The sequence below is a fragment of the Mustela nivalis genome, assembly GCF_964662115.1.
Source record: "Mustela nivalis genome assembly, chromosome: 19".
NCBI classification, from domain to species: Eukaryota; Metazoa; Chordata; class Mammalia; order Carnivora; family Mustelidae; genus Mustela; species Mustela nivalis.
The window spans coordinates 36946190-36958655 of NC_139038.1; the positions used below are offsets into that span (position 1 = coordinate 36946190).

The following is a 12466-nucleotide window of genomic DNA, read 5'->3' on the forward strand; positions in this document are numbered from 1 at the left end:
CTTGTGGAGCGGACCGCGGAGAGGAGCGCAGGGGGCGCGGCTCTGGAGGCGCCTCCGCCCGAGGGGTGGGGCTTCCAGGCTCCGCCCCGGGAGGTGGAGTTACCGGGCCCCGCCCCGGGGTCGGGTGACCGCAGGGTGCTGTAGGGTTTCTCAGCCCCAGCCGATGCGGGCGTCAGGAAAAGTCCAGGCGGCGGAGCTCTGGGCGCGTTGCGCGCTGCGCACCTCTGGGGGCCTTGGGCTTCGCGGGCCGGCTCCTGAGCCATTCCGGCCGTGTTGACACGTGCTGGCCCTGGGCTAGGTGTGGAGGATGCGGCGCAGACAGGGAAACACCGCTGTCCGCGGGGAGCCTGTGGTCGCGGGAGGAGCACGCTAGACGATGAAAGTAAAGGAATAAGATAAGCCCAGGTGCCAAGTGCACGGAGACAAGAACCCGGCAGTGGAATCAGCGAGCGCAGGGTCTGGCCCGGACGGATCCACGAGTCTAAGACTAGGGGCGGCCAAAGCCGAACCTTGGGCCGCGGAGCAGGTGGCCCCGGGTGTCCAGGACAGGCGGTGCCACGAGAGTGCCTGCGGGCTCTGAACCGTAGGTTCCCGCGAGGAAGCGCCCTCCGGGCTGCGGCCGGCCAAGAGCACGATGTGAAAAGACACCTTAGTAGAGCCAAGAGAAAGGCTTGACTTGGAAGCTCAACTTGGGCCCAAAGCCAGTGTGGGGTCCCGTCCCGTCCCTGAAGTCCCTGCTTCCTCTTGGAGAAAGCTGGGACGAAGCCACCTGTCAAGATTCTTGGGAAGATCTTAGGTGGTGTTGATGGCGGGCTTTCCTCCCCCGCCACATAGTCCTGTTACGTCCTTACAGCTCCCGCACACCTGCGTGTAAGCCCTCTGAGGTCCGGGCCTGTTCCTCCTGTTTACCTCAGTACCTGCAACCGTGCCTGGCACATAGCAGGCCCTTGGCAGAGATTTGTCAGATGAATGAAATGCTAGCAAAGGGCCCAGCACACAACAGGCATTTTTAAATGGCCGCTCTGGTCCCCCCAGAAAGTACAGGTTAACAGACCTCCCCGCCTCCCCCACAAGGAGAACAGGAACAGTCCTGATTAGGAGGGGGGCAGTTCTTAACTGGAGGGGTAGCGAGACTCTTCATCTCCTCCCAGGCTAGAGTATCCTTTAGCCACTCCGTCCTCATTTCTCTGGCCCCGCCCTCTCCCCCACCGCACTCCCAAACTGGGAGGTGAAGGGTTAACTCTAGGAATCCCCCTCATTACCTGGATGGGACTAGAGCAAGGCACTTCCTGTTCAGTTTTCCCGGAGTCCTTTCCCAGTCTGCCGAGGCTGACTCCGGCCCGGGGCCCTCAAGGAACCCCTAGCACTTCCACCTCTGGAGTGGAGACCCTGAGTGGTGAGTTGCAGGGAAGCCTGGGGTGCAGGGTGCCAGGACAGACCTAAGGAGTTCCTAGCAGCTCGGAGGGAGAAGGAGGACCTGGGCCTCAGCGATGGGATGGGGGATTAGGAAGCTGGAAAAGAAGTCTTGGAAGGGTGTGGGTTGGCTCTGCTGGGAGCCCAGAGCCAGCCAGCTGTGTGGACCTGCCACTATGGGGTCCTCAAGGAGGGTGTGGGGCTTCCTGTAGCATGGGCTTGCGGTACCCACTGGGGAGGGTTAGGCAGGCTCCATGCACTCCAGGTGGACTGGCCAGCGGCATCAACTGAGGCCAGCCCCAGCAAGGGAGCCTAGCCAACAAAAACAAGCCGGCCAGTCTCCTTCCAGTTGTGTCCAGGGAGAAGGGGGGCGTTCCCGGCTGAAGATCCTGGCTCTGGGCTCTCCTGTTGTCTGGGTGGGTCTTTGGGCCTCACCTTTACCCAGGGCAGGTCCAGCCCTTGCCTCCCCGTGGCTCTGGGCTCCAGATTAAGCCGGTGGAAGGAATATTGGAGGATGGTTGACGAGCCTCCCACCCCCCACAGATGTGCATATGAACAGAGCTTTTGTCCGGAAGACTGAGGGGGGAGGGAGAAACTCTCAGGCCAACTTCCCTTAAATTCATTTCTTTCAAACCTTTTGGCAAGACCTCTCCTGGAGGTTCCGGGCACCCCTGTGGGTGTCTAGGCCCAAAGGCTAGAATATGGAATCTCATTCCCCCCCCCCCCACCTGACTCCCAGTGTTATATTCTGGCTAAAACTAGGCAAATTGCACAGGCAGGGAGAGAAATTGGGTCCTTATCTGTTTCTGAGCTTTTGCGTAGAGGTCAAGATCAGTGTTCTTGCCTTAGAGAAAATGCTGGCTCCTACTGGTGTGACCTTGAGGGAGTTACCCGTCCTCTCCAAGCATGCTCTTTGCCCTTGTCAAATGGAGAAATTATAATTTACCAGGTAGGCTGGGGTGGGAGGAAGCAAGCCTGAGCAGAGACACATACTAGCCCTGGATACCTACCACCTATTATTGCAAAGTGACTGATGACCCGTGATTGGTTCTGTTATTTTGCTCATGCTGCCAAAACATGAAACAGTAATGAAACAATAAGCCCTTTGCCTGCTGCGCTTTTCTGTAGCACACGTTTTTGTATGCATTCCTCAGTAACACACCTTCTAGGTAGGTATCATTATTCCTGTTTGGTTACTTCTACTAACAACACCATTTTGAACAAGACGCAATCCTGTTTGCCAAGGGGAGAGAGACGCTCAACCATGATTGTGGCGCAGCGCGACAGTGGACGGGGAGAGACAGGTGGCTGGTGTGTTGTGGAGTCCCTGGAGAGTGGCGCCAAGGGGTGAAAGGTGCCGCATGCAGGGTCAGATGCCAAATGCGGGAAAGAATGTGGGCTGCGCAGCTGGGCAGCTGGGCGGGAGACTTGGGAGAAGCAGGAAGGGGGAGGGAGGCTGGAGAGGCGGGCAGGTGGCGGGGATGGAAGCCTGGGTCTTCAGCAGCCCTTCCTCCTCCCCATCCTGGGGTGGGAAGTGCTCAGCCAGGTTTAAAACTTTGTTCTGCCACCCCTCAACCCCCCCCCCCCCCGCATCTGAACAGGAACATCAGGGAACCGCCCCCCTCCAGCCCCAGCCCCAGCCCCGCAACAAGGGGGCTCAACAAACTGTCCAAAGCTCTTGGCCAGGCTGACTTCTCCCCAGCTGCATTGCCAATGCTGTGTTACCTCCTTGGGCAAATGTCTGTGCCTCCGAGCCTTGGTGTCCTGAGCTATAAAATGGGTCGGTGATGGGGTCCACTGTTAGTGGTGGTCCTTTGTGTTGTTGCTCAGTAATAATGAGAATTGCGATTGCTAGCTCTCCTGCTCGCCCACCATGGGCTTTCTTCCAGGAGCCCAGCACTGCTGTACTCCTTTCCGTGCTGGGGAGTGTTGCGAGAACATTTTTTTCCTTGTCCCTGCTTGGGATGTCCATGGACTGAGGGTTGCTCGAGAGACGCCGGGGAGAATTGTAGCCCTGAGGCCAGAGAGCAGGGAAGGCAGACAAATGGTGGAACTTGAGTTTTTATTTCCATAAAAATAACTTTGACCCAAATTAAAATATAAAAGTGCCTTGGGCGCCTGGGTGGCTCAGTGGGTTAAGCCTCTGCCTTCGGCTCAGGTCTTGATCTCAGGGTCCTGGGATCGAGTCCCAGAGAGCCTGCTTCCTCCTCTCTCTCTCTCTGCCTGCCTCTCTGCCTACTTGTGATCTCTCTCTGTCAAATAAATAAATAAAATCTTTAAAATATATATATAAAAGTGCCTCAAAACTCAGGAGCAGAAGTGCTGGCCTATTCAGGACAATGAAAGCCCTCTGGGTTGTTCTGAAGGACTGAACGGAGTCCCCTGGGTGAGGCCAAACTTGAGGCATCTCCCTGTTGTTAGATCTGGGCTGCCGCACCAGGAAACAGTGAGTTTCCCCATGGAACCCTCTGGCAGGAGAGGGGCTGGTGTGGGCTTGGGAAGCCGGTGGGGGAGGCTGTCCGTCTGTGGAACCACTGCCCCCTGGTGGCCAGTTAGCACTTTTTATTGCTACTTGGGGATGGACACTTTGCAGAGGGGTAGACCAGGGAAGAATCCAGAACTTTAAAAAATATATATTTTTTAGTAAAGAAAGAGAAACAATTGATTCTCCTAATCATCACCCAGCTCTCAAGAGTGTACCCACCAGAGGCCTCTGAAATGGGCAGAGCCACTTTGATCGGCCTTGGGAACATATTCATCCAAATTTCTGCAAGTTATAAACCTTAGTCTTGGTCTCTCATCTGGAGACGCAACCACTATTCCCTGCTCTCTGGCTCGTCCTGGCCTCTGTTTCTGGTGGAACTCTGGGAGGTGAGCTTGGAACACCAGGTGGGTGCTCGGGCCTGCTCTGACCACCTGGGTGGTCTCGGCCTTGACTGCTGAGAGCCCTATCCAGAGCCATAAATTGAGAACCAGGATGTCTGGCCACATGCATGAGCTCCCCCCACCCTCGCCCACACATGCACACCTATTATCTTTAAAACTGTCGAACTTTCATGCCCACTGAAGGAACAGCACAGTGGGGGCACCTGGATGGCCCAGTCAGGTAAGTGTCTTCCTCCAGCTCAGGTCATGAACTCAGGGGTCCTGGAATCAAGCCTCATGGTCTTTCTCTTTCTCAAGTAAATGCATTTTTAAATTTTTTATAAGATTTTATTTATTTTTTAGGGGCGCATGGGTGCCTCAGTGGGTTAAAGCCTCTGCCTTTGGCTCAGGTCATGATCCCAGGGTCCTGGGATTGAGCCCTGCATCGGGCTCTCTGCTCGGCAGGGAGCCTGCTTCCCCCTCCCTTCCTCTCTGCCTGCCCCTCTGCCTACTTGTGATCTGTCTGTCAAATAAATATATATATATATTTTTAAAGATTTTATTTATTTTTAGAGTACACTATTTTTTTTAAAGATTTATTTATTTATTTGACAGAGATCACGAGTAGGCAGAGAGGCAAGCAGGGGTGGGGAAGCAGGCTCCCCACTGAGCAGAGACCTTGATGTGGAACTCGATCCCAGGACCCTGGGATCATGACCTGAGCTGAAGACAGGCTTAACCCACTGAGCCAGGCACCCCTAGAGTACACCATTACTGCCTGTATTCATTATATTGTGCATGAGATCTGTAACTTCCTAGATACAAGCTTGTACTTTAAACACTATCACTCTTACCCACCACACCTCTAACCCTCATGTTCTCACTCCTTGCAGTGCAGAGCTGGGTTTAAAGTCAAGCTCATCCTGTAGCCGTGAAGCGTTTTTTGACAAGGGCAGATCTTTGGTGGTGCTGCTCACTGCCTATAGCACAGCACTGAGAGGCAGGGAATGTTCTGTCTCGGGAATGCCAATTTGGATCTCTGGGGTGAAGCGATGTGAAGTTCTAAATGCTCCATTGGGGCAGGGCTGGGGTGGAAGGGGGACAGAGCTACTGGTTTTCTTTGCCTTGTACTGTTTTGGTCGGGCTATCCTGCTCTTTGAGCCCTTACCCATGACCGACGAGAGAAGTGATTCCCCTGAAGGCCACATCTTTAGGCATTTCTCTTTTTTTCTTTCTTTCTTTTTTAAGAAAAAATTTTATTTATTTATTTAGTTGACAGAGAGAGAACACAAGCAGGGAAGGAGGGAGAGGGAGAAGCAGGGAGCCCGATGCTGGACTCGATCCCAGAACCCAGGGATCGTGACCTGAGCCAAAGGCAGACGCTCAATGGCTGAGGCCCCCAGGAACCCCTCTTTAGGCATTTCTCAACACCACAGGTGTGGGAGCAGAGAAGGAGAGACCCGAGTGGGAGCAGCTGCGGCGAGTCGCCCCCAAGCTGAAGGATGCTGGAAGAGCCCACGTCGGCTGCCCGAGAGCCAGAGCAGCTCGGAACAGTCAAACTGGAGGAAGAGGAGACTGTCGGTCAGGAGGGCCCCCGGCATGCAGAGGCCAGGCCCCGGCCGGAGGTGGCTCACCAGCTCTTCAGATGCTTCCAGTATCAGGAGGACATGGGGCCGCGGGCGGCCCTGAGCCGGCTCCGGGAGCTCTGCTGCCGCTGGCTGCGGCCAGAGCTGCGTACCAAGGAGCAGATCCTGGAGCTGCTGGTGCTGGAGCAGTTCCTGAGCGCGCTGCCCGCCCACCTCCTGGCTCGGCTGCAGGGCCAGCAGCTCAGAGACGGCGAGGAGGTGGTGCTGCTGCTGGAGGGTGTCCAGAGGGAGTCCAGCACCGTGGGGCCCCTGGTAAGAGGGTGGTGGCCAGCTGGGCGGGACAGCAGGTGTGGACTCAGTGCCCCATGAAGAGGTCCCTCCATTTCCCTTCCTGCGGTAATTCCTTTTTAAACTAACTCTCACCTTTCCTCGGTCATATTTCTGTTGGGAGTCAGGACAGGGACTATCCCCCACTATGGCTGGGGGATAGTCCCTGTCCTGTCTGTCCCCTAACAGATGTGTTTTGAACAGGATTTTAGTTTTAATACTGGCAAGAATTGTCCCCGGGCAGACATCACTTTGGAGGAACAGGGGGGCTCTTCCCAGGTCTCTAGTCACAGCCCCAAAAAGGAAGTGTCCTCAGAAGGACCCCCAGCCCTGGAGGCAGCAAAGGAACCTCTGCCATCCCAGCCAGGACCTTCCAAGCCCGCTGAGCTGGAGACCTGGAGACATCCCCCAAGTACAAAGCAGTCACTGAGCCCAGATCCCAAGAGGACATTCCAGGTCCTACAAGAGACTGGTGAGGAGCTGGTACCCCCAGACGGTGGGTGCTGGGAGGCACGGTATGTGAGAGCAGGGTGAGAAGGATGCAGGCCCCTCTTTGATGGGGTTGGGCGGGAGCCAATGTCTCTCTTGGGGACCTGGCAACAGGTGTACTCCCTGTAGCCACATGAAGGGTAAGTCTAGCTTCTAACAGCTCTTTCTCCCCCCACCCCCATGCTGTCAGTCCCCCAGGGCCCTGTGCTATGGCTGGAGGAAAACTCCCGGGATCAGGAGCTGGCAGCTGTGCTGGTGAGCTAGACCAGTACCCTCATTCCAGAATGTTCTGCCCTGGATATTCTCCGCCTCTGCAGCTGGCGCAGATCTATGCCCTCCTTCATTTAAACCTTAAAAGCTCATCGTCCCCCTCAGGTCATAGGGCCCCATTCCTCTCTCACCAAGGGTCTCTGCCCACCCTTCTGTTACAGGAGTCCCTGACATTTGAAGATGTCCCAGCAAAGAAGATTTGGCCTGCACACCCACTGGGTAAGAGGTCCTTCCCGCTTGCAACCACTGAAGGCCCTTTCGTTGTATTTCAGGAGTGGTCCCTAAAGCTCAGATCCTACCTCACTTTTGGCCTCTTGGGCTAAAAATGGGCTATGTGCAGGGGGCAGGGGAGGGCAGCTGGGTGGCTCACTTGCTTAAGCATCTGCCTTCCACTCAGGTCAGGATCTCAGGGTCCTGGGATCAAGTCTCGCCTGAGCAGGGAGCCTGCTTCTCCCTCTGCCCCTCCTTCCACTCATGACTGCACATGAAATTGTGCAATCTCTCTCTCTCAAGTACATAAATCTAAAAAATGCAACAACCGGCCATCTTAATGAGGATTCATCCACCTCGTCCTTCATTCAGCTATTTATTCATTTATTTTAAAGGCTCATTGTGTTTGATCTAATCATCAACCCCTCAACGTTGAGCTTTCAAAATAGGTAGTCATTGGGGTGCCTGGCTGGCTCAGCGGGTTAAGGTTTCAACTCTTGATCTCAGCTCAGGTCTTGATCTCAAGCTCATGAGTTCAAGCCCCAGCTTGGGTTCCACACTAGGCATGGAGCCTACTTTATTTATTTATTTATTTATTTATTTTTAAGTAAAGCAGTTACTATGGTAAATTCTGTGTTGTCTGTTTTTTACCCTCCTCTTCTGTCCACTCACCAGTTTTGCAGGAGCCCTGGGTTTCTATCTGCTTTGAGGCACTGAGGTTCTAGGCCATTCCTGAGAGCCTCTAGGAATATGCCTGCTGTTTTCTGCTTCTTTCCCAGGACTTGAAAACAGAACCCCAGATGAGGAGTTCAAAGAGGAGCCCAGAGGGGTGGCCTGGCCTGCTGCCAACTCAGCAGAGTCTGGGGCAGAGGCTCCTGGGGTGGCAGAAGAGCCCGACCCTCCCCGGCTGGGGCCGGGCCCTGAAGCGAGTGGCTCCGGTGAAGGAGGGTCCCCTCCGGGCAGGAGTGACATTCTGGATGTCAAAGTAGTCGGGGACGCGGCCAGGTCGGAGCCGGGGATGGAATTCATCTGCACAGACTGTGGTTTGGGCTTCCGAGAGCTCGCCCGCCTGGAGGCGCACCAGGGGCGCGCCCACCCGGGCACCCGGTGCTTCCCGTGCCAGTGCTGCGGGAAGAGCTTTGGCCGAAGTTCCATTCTCAAGCTGCACATGCGCACGCACACAGACGAGAGGCCCCATGCCTGCCACCTCTGCGGCCACAGCTTCCGCCAGAGCTCCCATCTGAACAAACACCTTCAGACTCACTCCTCCGAGCCCGCCTTTCTGTGTGCCGAGTGCGGTCAGGGCTTCCAGCGCCGCGCCAACCTCATGCAGCACCTGCTGGCGCACGCCCAGGACCAGAAGGCACCCTGCGTCCCTGAGACCAAGAGTGAAGCGCGAGAGCTGGCCGTGGTCCTGTGCTCTCACTGTGGCCAAACCTTCCAGCGCCGCTCCAGTCTCAAGCGACACCTGCGGATCCACGCCAAGGACAAGGGCCACCAGTGCTCTGAGTGCTCGGGCAGCCTGCGCCCGGGCCCGGAGCGCAGGCCTTACGTGTGCAGCGACTGCGGCAAGGCATTCCGGCGCAGCGAGCACCTGGGGGCCCACCGGCGCGTGCACACGGGGGAGAGGCCCTTCTCTTGCCAGGTGTGCGGCCGCAGCTTCAGCCAGAGCTCCCAGCTGGTCTGCCACCAGCGTGTGCACACGGGCGAGAAGCCCTACAGCTGCACGCACTGCGGCAAGCGCTTCGTGCGGCGGGCGGGTCTCGCCCGCCACCTCCTGACCCACGGCGGCCCGAGGCCCCACCACTGCACCCAGTGTGGCAAGACCTTCAGCCAGACCCAGGACCTCGCCCGCCACCGGCGCAGCCACACGGGCGAGAAGCCCTGCCGCTGCAGCGAGTGCGGTGAGGGCTTCAGCCAGAGCGCGCACCTGGCGCGCCACCAGCGCATCCACACCGGGGAGAAGCCCCACGCCTGCGACACCTGCGGCTACCGCTTCCGCAACAGCTCCAACCTGGCCCGCCACCGCCGCAGCCACACCGGCGAGCGACCCTATGGCTGCCCAACCTGCGGTCGCAGCTTCCGGCGGAACGCTCACCTGCAGCGGCACCTGGCCACCCACGCGGGGGCCGGCAACGAGGCGGCGGCCCGGCAGGCCGAGCCCCCCCAGGAGTGCCGGGAGTGCGGCAAGAGCTTCAGCCGCAGCTGTAACCTGCTACGCCACATGCTGGTGCACACGGGGGCCAGGCCCTACTCGTGCGCACAGTGTGGCCGCAGCTTCAGCCGCAACTCCCACCTGCTGCGCCACTTGAGAACCCATGCGCGCGAGACCCTGTACTAGCGGCTCCAGGTTCCGCCAGGCCAGCCCTGCGCGCCTCTCCCCGGGGTCCTGGGCAACCAAGGCCGGCAGAGGATGTCCGGATCCCCCACTCCACCGGCCTTCCTCTGGCTCCGGCAACCGTGTGTGTTAGTAACCCCCCCTTCGCGCCCCCACCCCACCCCCGCCGGCAACTCTCCGTGGCCTCAGGCGTGTATTTCAAAGTACCTAAAGGAAAACAGCCTTCTTGAAAATGACTTTTCTTTTTTTCTTTTTTTTTTGAGATCCATCAAAACACTGTCTGTCACCCTCACCGCTGTGACAGGGATGCCTTTTCCCCTTCCCTACCCCAGCTCCTTCCACAGTACCCTAGACAGGAGCAGGCCCAGAGAGAGCCCCGCCCAGACACACCGGAAAGGCCCAGAATTGGCCAGGGTGGCAGAGGGGCGCCAGCTATCGGAGTTGGCTGTGAGTAAGGCCACGGAGTGCCACCCTGGAATTTTTCCTTCTCTGGTGTCTGCCCCTAATCCATGCTGTCCAATACAGTATCCTGTAGCCACATATGCTTGTTCAAATTAATTAAAATGGAATAAACTTTAAAATCCCAGATTCTGTGTTATTTTTCCCCCCAAAAGATTTTATTTATTTGAGAGACAGAAAGAGCACAAGCAGGGTGGTGAGGCAGAAAGAGAGGGAGAAGCAGACTCCAAGGAATGGGGAGCCTGATGCAGTACTCGATCCCAGGACTCTAGGATCATGGCCGGAGCCGAAAGCGGACAATCAATTGAACCACCCAGGCATCCCTAAAATCCCAGATTCTGGATTCTTACGGGAAACCTTGTTTTGGGGATGTAGATAACAAGTTCTACTTGAAGATGCTAGCAGAGGAGAAGAAACCTGCCTGATGGCCAAGTGGGGCTGTGGCTGGAGACCACTAACAGGCCATAATTCTGTAAACTCAAAGCTGGTTTGGCTGGTTTCTCCACCTTTTCCCTACCAGGCAACCTTGGCTTTTTGGCTGTTTTTTTCCAAACCAATAGACAGACTTAAAATCATGTGACTTCTGTTAAGACCACAGGAAAGAAAACCGCGCCCCTCCACTGCAGAAAATAGCACATCCTGCTTCTGTCTGTGGCTTTTTTTTTTTTTAACCCACACTTTTCTAAGTTGTCTTTGTCCCTCCACCCTGCCATGGAATTGCTGTTTCACAGATGCCTGTGAATAGGAAGTGAACTCATCCACAAGGGCTAACGGGACTTGGGGAAAATCTGTTCACAAATCTACTTTCCCCAAAATGGGAAAGTAGAGATAGTCCTTGGGCGCAAGTGAGTGGGATGCCCCAAACCTGAGGAAGATCTATGCTTTCAGGGGTTAGGAGGGAGGTTAGGCAGGGTACAGAGAGTCCCCAGATGTCACAGAACAAATTAGACTCATGGAAAGCTCCAGGGAAGAAAATTTCATGAAGGAAATTTTCTTAGCCAACTGAGAGAGTAAGGAGTTGGGAGAACCCCCAGCATTTGGAGGCCTTATTACTTCTTGAGCACCTACTATGTACAAAGGAATTGCTGAGCTATTGAGAACAAGGCCCGAAATAGAAGGGAGAGGCAACCACAGAAGAACTGGAAGAAGGACATCCCCCTCAGAGGGAACAGCATGTGCAAAGGCCCTGAGCTGCTGAGCAGGCAGCTGAAGAATACTGTCCCTGAGGGAACCCTGTAGGAACCTGATGACACAGACAGGGACTTAGAGGCCAAGGTCAGAGTCTATTTATGATGGGAAAAGGGGAGGATTTTAAGCAGGGAGTTAACTTCATTTTGCAATGAAATTCTTTTGACCTTGGTGCTAGATAGATTTGGTTTGAAAGGGACAAGTCCAGGGAAACCAACTAGAAGAGCCTAGAAGTTGTCTAGGCTCTGGATGATGGTGACTTTAGTGGGGCCCTGGGGTCATAGAAGCCCCTGATGCCCTTAGCACAGTAGGAGGCTTTTCTCAAGGGAAATCAGTGTGAAAGGCCTGAGAAGGAAAAGTTTGACACAAGGTCACTTGAAAATGCAGGGCAAGTATCTAAAACAACCTGAATGCTGATGGGAAGTGGGAAGAGAGGTCATGGCCTAGGGGAAGTAAATGCTGGCTCAGGCCCTAGACTGGGTGGTCCCTTGAAGCTGGGGACTCAGGCCTGAGATGGGCCTTCCAGTGTACAAGGCTATCAGAGGGACCCCCACAAACGAAAGAAGATGCGGGCCGCCATGGGCCTCTGCAGAAAGGAACCCCCATATTGGATTGCCTTCTGCTCAGGAAGAAAAGGCCGGGGCTGAGAAGTTCCCCCAACTCCCTCCCCTGCTCAGTAAGCAGAGTCCCATGACCAGGCCACCAAGAAGCCACTAGTAGGGCATGCTTTGACCATTACATCCTCCCACTGGATGCACAGGCGGCCCACAGAGAGCCGATTTTTTCTAAGAATCAAGAGTTTATGCCTATGATCCAAAAGGCTGTGAAGAAGGTGGCAGACAGGAAAGAAGGATGTTGACTCACAGAGTGCCTCCAGTCTGTGAGGCCTCCTGTCTCCCAAGCCTCTCCCACCTCGGGCATCCTTCTCAGACAGTGGGCCCTGCCCTGGTCTCCTGCCCCAGGTGCCCATTTCCCCCTTTCTTCCAGCTCTGCTCTCAGATGTGTGTGTGTGGGGGGGGGGGGTGTCGGAGGGTTGGGGGTGTGGAGTGTGGGGGGAGGTGCTGGAGTGTTTGCAGCCAGACACTCCCAGTGCAAAATCTGTGTGTCACTGCCACAAGCAGGAAGTCCGTGGGGGTGGGGGGGAGCTGAAGCGTGGGGGAAAGGAAGAGAGGTGCCTGGGTGGCTTTGACAGTTGAGTTTCACTCTCAGATCAGCTCAGGGGCCCAGCATTGTCCTGGGTTCCAAGCTCAGCTTGGCCAGAGTCTGCGTGACAGTCAACTTCCCTCTGTTCCTCCCCCATACCTTCTCGCTCTCAAATCAA

General features: G+C 55.8%; 1 protein-coding gene across 2 annotated transcripts; it reads left to right on the forward strand.

Annotated features, from left to right (window-relative positions):
• Nucleotides 1-186: 186 nt before the first annotated feature.
• ZSCAN10 (zinc finger and SCAN domain containing 10) lies at nucleotides 187-10084 on the forward strand. Of its 2 annotated transcripts, none has more exons than XM_082713315.1 (6): nucleotides 187-1396; nucleotides 5715-6176; nucleotides 6396-6663; nucleotides 6871-6935; nucleotides 7112-7169; nucleotides 7940-10084. In XM_082713315.1, the coding sequence occupies exons 2-6, from the start codon at nucleotides 5781-5783 to the stop codon at nucleotides 9499-9501; spliced, it is 2349 nt and encodes a 782-aa protein (XP_082569441.1). In that variant the 5' UTR covers nucleotides 187-1396; nucleotides 5715-5780; the 3' UTR covers nucleotides 9502-10084. The 2 variants fall into 2 exon arrangements, with proteins under 2 accessions (XP_082569441.1, XP_082569442.1); XM_082713316.1 differs by lacking the exon at nucleotides 187-1396 and adding an exon at nucleotides 2678-2767.
• The last annotated feature ends 2382 nt before the right edge of the window (nucleotides 10085-12466 follow it).